Genomic DNA, 12,430 nt, shown 5'->3' on the forward strand with positions numbered 1-12,430 from the left:
AGGATTTAGCACCCCCTTCTCTTCTAGAGGAAGGGAAAAGGGATTCGTTTTGGCTTGCATATATTACCTCATTATGCTATGGAGGTTTAAGTGAGAGGAGTGTGGATATGCCAAGAAGATTCGGATTATGCAAGTCACTAGGGGGAAGTGATCCATGGATTTCAGTCTGCTGATCACATCATTTGGGTTGGCCCAGTTCTAACCGGCAACTTTCTGTAAAAGTGCAGGGTAGAAACTAAACGCTCCTGCTAATTCTTTGCAGAAGATTCCACAGTTCCCTGCAGCTGCCACTGGAAAATACATGCTCTCTGGCAGAACAGAAGCACAGCGGTTTATATATATATATATATATATATATATATATATATATATATATATATATATATATATATATATATATATTTTTTTTTTTTTTTTTTTTTTTTTTTAAATCTAAGCAACCCTGTGCATTCCTGCTTCCACACAAAAGATGAACAAAATATATTCATCTACTCTTTTCTTAAATAAAAGGACGTCATTATGTGAGGCACTGAGTAAACATTAAGTCTGGCTCCTTGAGCAAGGAAAGGTTTTCCATCTTGCCAAATGGAAAACTATAGCTCATAATTTACTTTCAATTGCTTTGGAATATAAAAGAAAATTCTTCCAGAAACTCAAAGCACACCAATTGTTTTGGAGAATGTCTTTTTATTGCTTGTATTTAGAGTCCATTTTGAAGTCATTTGCCGTCTGCTTCTCCAAGCAGGAAACCACAATAATCTTTATACTTACAGCTTTTATAGTCTGGTAGGTGATGCAGCACACATTTGTGCTAGTTATAAATAAATGAGCCGAGTTAAAGGCTGCCCACCCTGAAGAGTTATACCTGTTCTGCATGATCAGTATCTTCAAAGTCCTGGGGTTCGTCAGCCCAACCTCCGCATCTATGCTAAAGTAATAGTCACATTTTTTATCCTGACGGCAAATGTCCCTGAGGTAAAAAAAAAAAAAAAAAGAGAAAAATCAAATTTACTGCAATTTTCAGAGTTTAGAGTAGTCGAACAAAGGAGCCATGGCATTAAGCTGTGTTAAGATGGGCTGTTGATGCATTAACTGACTAGGGCCGAGCCCCTAAATTTAGCTGTCTATTTTCAGTTAGACCAAAACGAGGTACCTAAAAAGCAGGAGGAAGATATTGAGCCACTATGCGGCTTGGCTGGTTAGCCAGATAAACTTCAACAGTTAACTTAGCCCATATACTCAGCAGCATGGCCACACTGCTGAATATATCCCGTGATCTTATCCAGCTAAATTGGCTCCTCCTGCCACTTAGCCGGCTAACTATCAGTGTAGGGTGGGATTCACCAGGGTTGAAGTGATAGTCTGAAAAGTGAATTAATTGGTTTAGTTTGTTTGTTTATTTTTAAGTTTTGATTGTGATGTTTTTATCTTGAGTTCACTATATTTTTATTTATTTATTTATTGTTTTTATATAGGTACTGTAGGTATTTCTCTATCCCCAGCGGGCTTACAATCTAAGCTTTTTTGTACCTGAGGCAATGTAGGGTAAAGTGACTTGCCCAAGGTCACAAGGAGTGACAGCGGGACTTGAACCTTGGTCTCCTGCTCTAACCACTAGGCTATTCCTCCTCCCCCTATGTCTTTTATTATGTATGTATGTTTGTAATCCACTTTAAACATGATGGAATATAAGATTGGATAAATAAAAGGGACTAAAGGAACAGATGCCTGGAGCAGCCAAATGCTTCTTACAAAGGAAGAACCCCACTACATCTTTAAATAAAAAATAGCTAAAGAAAAAAATAATTTAAGTTGTATGCAATACTCCCACATGCACATGGCTTGCAGCAATATTTCAATTTTGTACAGCAATCATGCAAAATCAGAGGTTTATGGGGGGGGGTATCATTCACGTATGAGTGCAATCTCTCCTCCACACTTTGCAATTGCATCAAACTCTAAACTGGAATCTTCTTGGTTTTTGATCAGACTTCAGGTTTTCTATTCTCCTAAAAATGAACAGACTATTAGATGGGACAAGATCTCCCACTTGATTCTCACCATGATGCAAAGAATTTCCAGAGACATTCCGCATGGTCTAACATCCCCCCCACCGCACACACACACAGAGCCTGTAATTTATGGAAATCTTCTACGGTGACAGATCAGCTGTCCTTTGCTTTACAGCAAACACCTCAAAAGGGAATGTCTGTCTTCACTAACAGAGCATGATGTGATACTGTAAACGCATACTGAAACACTAACTAAATAAGGAATAACTGCTGCCTGCCACTGAGTGACAAGAGAGTTAAGTTCCACTCCATTTGACGTCATAAATGGTTTGTTAATATCATCAGAAAACCTCGGACAGAAGGGATAGCTTTTACAGTGCTTATTTGGATTTACATCGTCTTTTCTAACAGATATAAAATGAGAGGCTGCAGCATAAAGCTTTACTTTGCAGGTCCTGAGTTTTTAAATTATCTATGGATGTGACATGTCCTTGAGCAACAACGTTTCTTTATTATTAAGATTATGGACCATGATATCACAATCGTTAATAATCAGGCTGCAGGCCTACTGCTATCACTATGGAAATTAGAAAAACATGTATTGGCACGAATTATATTGGCACTGAGATCCTGCAACATCCTCTTGCAGTTTAACATGAGTGCTGTAAGTGCACATTTTTTTTTTCTTCCCCAGCAAAAACAGAAGTTCCACCAAACACATTTTTTTTTAAAAGCTGTTTCCCTGCCTGCTTGTTAAAGAAGGAGCAACATCTGTTTTATGTCTCAGGCTCTGCAACTACTTTCCATATCCTAGAACTCATCAACCAAATTCTTACTAATGGAGCCTAGCCAATGCAAGGCCGTCATCATTTAACACTTGTACCATCCTTTGATTTTACACAGAGACACTCAGTTTGCATTATTATTCACGCCAGTCAGGAAAAAAAACCTAATTTTCATGTCCAAATGCAGCTGTCTGTCATTGGAAATAAAAGCATCTGAAGATGTTTTCCCATCTCTCTTTCTCTAGTTTTCAATGCTGTTCCTCGGGCCCCTCTCAATAGTTCTGGTTTTCAGACTGCTCCAAAAAGTAAAAAAATTAACCTAGTTTATATATCAAATGTCTGTAAATGTACTATGGATATCTTATAAAAACTCAATAAATAATCCAGACCTGTTGTGGAGAGAAGGGAGGGGGGAAGGGGGAGGGGGGAGAGGGGACAAAGAGCGAATCCTAAGCATCACGGATGTATATGAATTGCAAAATTCTTTTTAAGCACCAACTCACATCAAATTCAAACACCAACTCACATCAAATTCAAACACCAACTCACATCAAATGAAATATACTTCTCATTCAAGAGTCATCCTAGATGAGCAGTATATTCTCTTTTCCTCCATCACACTCCATTCCTGTGCTACCAAACCCAATATATAAAACTATAACAGGACAAAACCTATAATCAGCATAATCTGAGTATGTTTTACCACCTCCAAACCTCCACCTGCTTTCTGATCGACACGCAAGGCCTGACGGTAATTTAGAGACCAGTTTGGCAGCATCTGCAACATTAACGTGTTGACCTGTTCACTGGTTTTATTCTGCTACAGTTCAGAGCTCAAAGAAGAGGAAAGACGATCTTGCTTTCTTTCAGGCGAACAATATGCTTAGTACTAATCTGAAAAGTAAGTGTGTGTGTGTGTGTGTGTGCGTGCGTGCAGGAGATGGTGGAACACATTTTGATTTATGTGAAATGCAACCTTCAGGAGGTTAAATACTATAACATAACATAGTGTTCTTCAGTAAAACACATTACATTCCCATGTTTCGTGCTTCGGCTGGACTCAAAAGCTCCTCAGGGCCAACAATCTTCAGATTTTTTATCATATTCTTTGCTTGCTTCCAAAATTTCTGAATGTGAATTTCATGGTAAACCTCCTGCCAAAGAAATACAATTTCAAATTAACTAAAAAAACAAAACAAAACCCAAAGAACTGTACTAATTAGAGATGTGCAAACAAAAAAAAGTTTACAAACTAGTTTGACAAATCAGTAAGAATTTTTCAGATTCTTCAAATTAGTTCAGTGAGCTTTAAGTCGTACTTCTTAACATCGTGCAAGAAATTGGAGAAATTACTTACCTGATAATTTTGCTTTCCTTAGTGTAGACAGATGGACTCAGGACCAATGGGTATAGTGTACTCCTGATAGCAGATGGGAGATGGAATCAGATTTCAAAGCTGACGGCAGCCTACATATACCCGTGCAGGAAGCTATGCTTTTCAGTATTTTCCTCGAAAAGCAATTGTGGATATATGTGTACTCTGATAACTTGATTAACTAGGACTGGTTCAACTGATTTCCAATTGGAGACCGCCAGTGCACTCAACTGGATAACGCCGACAATCGGCAACTATGGGTGTCTTGAACTAGGGTAATACCTGACTTACCCGTGCTTGTCTTGTTCTTGGGGTTGTCACCCAAGGTTCCCGGATTCCGGGGAAGCTGTTGGTGGGTTGCTGAGTCCATCTGTCTACACTAAGGAAAATTAAATTATCAGGTAAGTAAATTTCTCCATTTCCTAGTGTGTAGCCAGATGGACTCAGGACCAATGGGATGTACAAAAGCTACTCCGGAACTGGGCAGGAGGCTGCCCGTGGCCCACTTAGTACTGCCCTTGCAAAGGTTGTGTCCTCCCGGGCCTTGACATCCAGGTGGTAGAACCTGGAGAAGGTATGCATGGAGGACCATGCATACAGATCTCGGCAGGTGACAGCATCTTGGTTTCCGCCCAGGACACTGCCTGGGCCCTTGTGGAATGGGCCTTGAGCTGTAGAGGTGAGGGGCTTCCCTGCCTACGTAGGCCGCTTTGATTACTTCTTTGATCCAGCGGGCTATGGTTGCCTGCAAGACCGCTTCCCCCTGTTTCTTCCCACCGTGAAGGACGAACAGGTGGTCCGTCTTTCGTACAGATTCCAATCTTTCCAGGTATCGGACTAGGAGTCTGCAAACGTTAAGATGGCGAAGATGGCGTGAGTCTTCAGAGTCCTTATGTTCGTCTGGAGATGGCAGCGAGATGGTCTGGTTTAGATGAAAATGAGAAACCCCCTTCGGAAGAAAGTCGGACACAGTTCGAAGCTGTATGGATCCCGGTGTGAACCTGAGGAACAGTTCCCGACAGGATAGTGCTTTAAGCTCGGAGATGCGACAGGCTGAACATATTGCCACTAGGAATGCAGTCTTCAAGGTCAGGAGCCATAGTGACAGACCGCGTGTAGGTTTGAAGGAAGCTCCCGCTAGGAAGTCTAGTACTAGGTTGAGATTCCATAGGGGCACCGTCCACTTTAATGGTGGTTGGATTTGTTTGACCCCTCTCAGGAAGCAGGAAACATCTGGATGGGTTGATAGACTGATGCCCTCCAGTCTGGCTCTGTAGCAGGCCAGTGCAGCCACCTGAACCTTGAGGGAGTTGAGAGACAACCTCTTCTTCAAGCCGTCCTGAAGAAATTCCAGGATTTTGGGGGATTTTGACTGTCCGCAGAAGAATTTTGCAGTCCTCACACCAGGCTTCAAATACTCTCCATATTCGTATGTAAGCTAGGGATGAGGAGAACTTGCATGCTCGGAGCAAGGTGTCAATCACTGCCTTAGATTATCCGCTCTTCTTCAGGTGAGTCCTCTCAATGGCCAGACCGTGTGAGAATCTAGTCGGGTCTTCGTGAAGGATCGGTCCTTGCCGGAGAAGGTCCCTGTGTGGAGGAAGGTACAGAGGGTTCCCCACAAGAAGTCTTCACAAGTCTGCATACCATGGCCTTCTTGGCCAGTCTGGGACCACTAGAAGTACTAGACCCCTGTGGTGTTCTATCTTGTGGATGATCCTGCCCTGTAGTGGCCATGGGGGAAAGGCATACAGCAGGTCTTCCTGTGGCCAGGTCTGGACAAGGGCGTCGATTTCCCCGGAGTGTGGTTCTCGTCTGCGGCTGAAGAACTTGGGGACTTGGGCATTGGTCCGGGTTGCCAGGAAGTCCATGGTTGGGGTTCCCCAGTGCTTTACTATCAACTGGAAGGCTGTGGTTGACAGCGTCCATTCCCCTGGGTCTAGCTTCTCTCTGCTGAGGTAGTCCGCAGAGACGTTGTCTTTTCCCACGATGTGGGCAGCTGAGATTCCTTCCAGGTTTGCGTCCACCCACGCCATGAGGGGGGTCTATTTCCTGGGACACCTGTTGGCTTCTGGTTCCTCCCTGGTGGTTGATGTAGGCCACTGTTGTAGCATTGTCTGACATGACTCTGATAGATTCTCTCCGGAGTCTGTGACTGAATTGTAGGCAGGCTAGTCTGACTGCCCGGGCTTCCAATCGGTTTATGTTCCATCTGACCTCTTCCTTGTCCCATTGTCCCTGATCTGTCAGTTCCTGGCAGTGGGCTCCCCACCTTTGTAGGCTCGCACCCATGGTGAGCAAGATCCAGTTCGGTGGGGATAGTTTTACTCTCTTGCTCAGATGGTCTTCCTGTAACCACCATTGGAGCTGGTTCCGAACCTCTGCTGGTAGCTGGAGGTGAATGGAGTAGTTCTGGGATGTCGGGTTCCATCGTGACAGTAGGGAACGTTGTAGTGGGTGCATGTGGGCCCTTGCCCATGGAACGACTTCCAGGGTTGATTGTCATGAGACCGAGGACTTGGAGGTAGTCCCATAGTACCATGCCTTGGGGCGAGCATAGTTCAACAGTTTTCACAGTTGACCCATCAGTTTACTTCTCTTTGGAGGGGGGAGGACAACCTTGTCTTGCTTGGTGTCGAAGCGGACTCCCATTTACTCTAGCGACTGGGAGGGCTGTAGGCAGCTCTTGGCTGTGTTGACAACCCACTAGAGCTTGTGCAGTAGATTCTTGACTCTGGTGGTCGCCTGGTGACTTTCCTCTGGAGATTTTGCCCTGATCAGCCAATCGTCCAGGTAAGGATGTACGAGGATTCCTTCTTTCGTCAGTGTTGCTGCCACTACCACAATGATTTTGGTGAAGGTCCGAGGGGTGGCAGCTAGTCCGAAGGGTAGTGCTCGGAACTGGTAATGATGGTCCAGTATCGCAAAGCGTAGGAAGTGCTGATGGTCATGATGGACCGGGATGTGGAGATAGGCTTCGGATAGATCCAGTGAAGTCAGGAATTCTCCCAGCTGTACTGCCCTTATGACTGAGTGTAGGCTTTCCATGTGGAAGTGTGGTACTCTCAGGTAATGATTGACAGTTTTGAGGTCCAGGATAGGCTGGAACGTTCCCTCCTTCTTGGGAACGATAAAATAGATGGAATAGTGACCAGTATTTTGTTGGTGCGTGGGCACCGGGGTTATCGCCTTTAGGCTGAGTGGTTTTGTCACTGTGGTGTCCACTGCTGTCCTCTTGGAGAGGGCGAGGCACGGTGATCTCACAAATTTGTCTGGAGGAATGCTGTGGAAGTCCAGATAGTATCCCTCTCGAATGATGGTTAGGACTCACTTGTCAGACGTTTTCTCGACCCATCTTTGGTAGAAGAGGGTAAGCCTTCCTCCTATGGCTTCTTCCTGTGGATGGGTCTGCTGATTCTCATTGTGTGGTATGACCGTAACCTGTACCTGAACCTGCTCCCCTCTTGTTGTGTCTGTTCCGAAAGGACTGGGACCTGCCTGTGGGGTGAGGTGCTTGGTAGTATGTGTTCTTGTAGGGTCTAAAGCGCTGGGCTCCTCTGCCCTAGGTTCTGCAGGGAGAGGAGTGCTGGTTTCTTTTGTTCCTGTCCTCCAGTAGACAAGGTACTGGAGATTCACCCCATTTGTTGGCTAACTTCTCCAATTCTGTTCCGAACAAAAGGGATCCTTTAAAAGCCAATCTCGTGAGGTTTGCTTTGGAGGTTGCGTTGGCCAACCAATTTCGAAGCCATAGTTGTCTTCTGGCTGCCACTATGGAGGAGATGCCCCAGGCTGAGGTGCGCACTAGATCTGAGGTTGCATCCATGAGGAAGGATATCGCCGGTTCTAATGCTTCAGCAGACATGTTTGCGTCTCTGGAGAGAAGTAAGCAGGCGCGTGTTACAATGGTGCAGCAGAACGCGATTTGCAGTGTCTTTGCTGCTATATCAAAGGACTGTTTAAGGATGGCTTCCTGATGTCTGTCCTGGGCAACCTTGAGTTCCACTCCTCCTTCGACTAGGAGGTTGTGCGCTTAGAGATGGTGCAGACCATGGCGTCCACTTTTGGGAACCGTAGGAGTTCCTTGGCCATAGGTTCCAGGGGGTATAGGGCATCTAGGGCCCATCCTCCTTTGAAGCTGGCCTCTGGGGCATTTCATTCCAGGTCAATAAGTTGTTGTATGGCCTGCAAAATTGGAAAATAGCATGAGGCCTGATGGAGGGACCTCAGGACGGGGTTCGTCTTTGCCTCCGCTGTGGTACCTGTGCCTAGAATGGCCAGCGTCTTCAGGGTCAGAGACACGAGAGCTGGTAATTTGTCTTTGGAGAAGAATCGCAGCATGGTTCAGTATGGTTCCATCCCTGGAGAGATTTTCCCTTCCTCCAGGGAGTCAGTCTAGTCCCCTAAGGTCGGCTGCCAGTATTCAAAATGGTGCCGATAGCCCTTGTGACATAGTGAGGGCAAAGGCTATCGGCGCCATTTTGAATACTGGCAGCCGACGGCCCGAGTGCAGGAGGTCGCTCCCGGACCCCCGCTGGACCACCAGGGACTTTTGGCAAGTCTTGTAGGGGTCAGAAGGGTGGGGGAGTTTGTTTAAATTCACTCCTTTAGACGGCCGAATAATTTGGTGAAGATTTGTTGAATTTTGGGGAATTGCGATACGTTTTGCTTCCCCACGAATACAACGAATATGGCCCTATACGTTGCGGATTGCCAATACGTTGCAAATGAATGCACACCCCTAATGATTTTTCCCTCTGCTGCTGAGTATGATAGTAACTGCAATTGTAATACTTCAGTAAACAAGATCTTCCAATCTGCCAAGGTGGGTTTCCTGTTAACTCTTACGTTCAGTTTTAAATGTTGTTCTATATTACCTTGCCCCTGCCCATTTCAGCCTTTCTCATCCTCAACATCCTGGCAGTCTTGCACAACTGGTCATCCGTCTTTCTCGTATTAATCTGCATGTCTCTCTCAGGCCACTCTCATTTCATAGAACAAACTAGCACCTGACATTGATACTTCCTAAAAACACTTATTTGTTCCTTGACTGTCTAACTGTCCTCTTCTTCATCTTATCATTCATATTGTATGTGTTTTGTTTGATCAGTTTTCTAAATACTGCCACCACACAAGACCAATTCTTGTCTTTCAAAGAAAATATCCAAATTTTAAATAGCGTATTTATTATTGTATTAAGTACTTACTTAAAATTTCCTTCTCTCTCTCTCTACACACATATATATACATACATACAGAGAGATAAATATATATTCAATATATGTTCATATATCTCAGTACATTAATAAACTTATTCATCTTACATATTCTGATACACATAAAATACTATGTCATATAGCATTCATTTAGGGGTAGATTTTCAAATAGCGCGATTTGGCTTACTTTTGTTGGCGCATCAGGCGCAAACAAAAGTACGCTGGATTTTAGTAGATACGCGCGTAGCTGCGCATATCCGCTAAAATCCGGGATCGGCGCGCGCAAGGCTATCTATTCCGTATAGCCGGCGCGCGCCGAGCTGCGCAGCCTACCTCCATTCCCTCCGAGGCCGCTCCAAAATCAGAGCGGCCTCGGAGGGAACTTTCTTTTGCCCTCCCCTCACCTTCCCCTCCCTTCCCCTACCTAACCCACCCGCCCGGCCCTGTCTAAACCCGCCCCTTACCTTTGTCGGGGGATTTACGCCTCCCGGAGGGAGACGTAAATCCCCGCGCGCCGGGACGTGACCTGGGGGCGGGTCCGGAGGGCGCGGCCACGCCCCCAGACCGCCCCGGGCCGTAACCACGCCCCCGGGCCCGCCCCCGAAACGCTACGTCCCGCCCCGAAAACGCCGCGCAGATCGGGCCCGCCCCCGACACGCCCCCCTCGGAAAACCCCGGGACTTACGCGAGTCCCGGGGTCTGCGCGCGCCGGTAGGCCTATTGAACATAGGCGCACCGGCGCGCAGGGCCCTGCTCGCCTAAATCCAGGCGGATTTAGGCGAGCAGGGCTCTGAAAATCCGCCCCTTAATTTGTAATGACTTGCCAAGTTAATACCATTAAACACTGAAAATCTGATTAAGATTTCACAATTATTGAAAAAAAGAAAAATCCATGATTATTATAGTGAAAGTAATTATAATACATACTGGGGGTCAGCAATACAGATTTGCCAGCAACGTTCCATCGGGAGCAGGGGTGTACCTCCAACCACAATACTGCCACCTCTTTTGATGTTGCGTCTCATAAATCCAACCAGCTGTCTAGCAGACTCCCCACTCCCCAATTCTAGCACCACAAGCAATTTTTTTGACCTGGCAATTTCCTCCTGCTCTTTTGGGGTTACCAGTTCAAATGAACCAGGGTTAATATCTGGTACCATGAGCTTTAAATTTGCAGCTACCCAGGGATATTTCCTCCATTTTATATCCTCTCCCATCTTGCTTTAACCCAGTCATTCCAGAAACCTACAAACATGAGCAATAAATCTGATCACTAGATATCGCTGTTGTGTGATGAGCGTAATTCCCTCCCCCCATGGGTTCTGCAGGCTGCCTCTATAGTATCTCAGCCCTGGCCGACGAAGGGAGCGTAAGATCTGAGCTAGAAACAGAATCCAGGATTCTCTGCATGGCACCGCTTGCACTGAGCCACTGGGCCGACCTCAATATGCATTTTCAAAGTTCACAGACCTAATTTCACAAATTCTGTGATTACCACTGTCACCCAATGAATTCTGAAAATGATTTCAGTGCTGGCAATGGAGATGGAGCGGCACACTGGGGGTCACCGATCCCTATTACATACCAATATACCATGTATCATATTTTTATTCTACTAATCTGTTGACTGATTTCTACATTTTTAAATCAAGATGAAATTCTAATTCAATACTTACATAATTATGAATGAACATATCAATTTTCTCCTTGGGGTAATCCAGAATCAACAGTTTATTTAGAAATTCTGGAAGGAAAGGGGTTGGTTGATGAATAAAAACACCAATCGTTACCTTTGGATATTCCTGAAAGAAAAAAAAATGATATGAATTTAAGAAATCATAACTAAAAAATGAAGTTTTATGGTCAAATTGTGCAATATTTTTGAAGAACAGGTATTACACGTTTACTAATGACTAACACAAAAAAGAGAACCGCAGGACATCGCAAAGCGAAAATGCTTTTTCTCTTGGTAAGCAGAGCTAAATTAGCCATTACATGTGGGGAATTCCAAGCTGAGAGCTGCAGTGGAGCGTTTACTGAGTAAGCAACCCAGATGCCACCATGGACAGTAGACTACTGGGTGAAGCGGCTATATAAAACTGCTTACCCAAATTTACCGTCACACTTGGGGAGACTATCTAGACTGTAAAAGTCTGTACTGACAACCATGTTGCAGCTTTTCAGATATCTTCAAGTGGTATGGTTCGCAAACAAAGGCACTGATCTAGCTACGGCTCTAACTTGGTGAACTTTGATGGTGTCTTTAATTTGTAGGTCTGCAAGCATATAGCAGTGCGTGATGCAATCCGCTAGTCAGTTCAACAATGTGCGTTTAGCCACTGCTACGCCCAGTCTGTTACAATCATAAGAGACAAATAGTTGTGAAGCCTGATGATGTAGCTGAGTCCTTCTATTGCAGTAAGCCAAGGCTTCTTTTTTTTTTTTCAGTCCAAGGTATGAAGGGCTTTCTCACTTTCATGTGAATATGGCCTTGGAAAGAACATAGGTAAAACGGCCTGATTAATATAGAAAGCTGATACTACTTTACATGGGTGTGGAACACCATCCTGTTACGGAAGAATTGCATATAAGGTGGTTAATGAACTAAAGCCCGAAGCTTGTTAACTCCGGCTAATGTTACTGCAACAAGGAATATTACTTTCCACATTAGAAACTTGAGAGAAGCCAACACCAACAGTTCAAATAGCGGCTTCGTCAGTTGTGCTAGAACTATGTTTAGGTCTCATGGAACAGGCGTTTTCACAATTGGAGGTTTAGTATGCCATAAGCCTTTTATGAATTTTGAAACTAACAGATGAGTGGAGATTATCTTACCCTCGATTTGAGCTTGGTAAGCTGCTATGACACAGAAGTGAACTCTTACTAATGAGGTGCTAAGCCCTGAAGCACAAAGAGGCAGTAAATAGGTTAGTGAATTTTTGAGTCTGCATGCAAATGGATTCAAGGAACTTTGTGACACTATGCATAAATCCATTTCCATTTAAATCCATAGGTTAAGAACATAAGAAACTGCCATGCTGGGTC

At 44.6% G+C, this 12,430-nt stretch overlaps 1 protein-coding gene across 2 annotated transcripts in view; it reads right to left on the reverse strand.

Annotated features, from left to right (window-relative positions):
* PLOD2 (procollagen-lysine,2-oxoglutarate 5-dioxygenase 2) overlaps positions 1 to 12,430 on the reverse strand; it is a 244,211-nt gene that overhangs the window by 74,883 nt on the left and 156,898 nt on the right. For both annotated transcript variants that reach the window (XM_029615873.1, XM_029615874.1), the window contains exons 9-11: positions 11,062 to 11,187; positions 3,830 to 3,951; positions 866 to 970 (exon numbers count right to left, since the gene is read on the reverse strand). In XM_029615873.1, the coding sequence (XP_029471733.1) occupies positions 866 to 970; positions 3,830 to 3,951; positions 11,062 to 11,187 (353 nt within the window). The remainder of the gene's footprint in view (positions 1 to 865; positions 971 to 3,829; positions 3,952 to 11,061; positions 11,188 to 12,430) is intronic.

The sequence above is a fragment of the Rhinatrema bivittatum genome, chromosome 9, assembly GCF_901001135.1.
Source record: "Rhinatrema bivittatum chromosome 9, aRhiBiv1.1, whole genome shotgun sequence".
NCBI lineage: Eukaryota > Metazoa > Chordata > Amphibia > Gymnophiona > Rhinatrematidae > Rhinatrema > Rhinatrema bivittatum.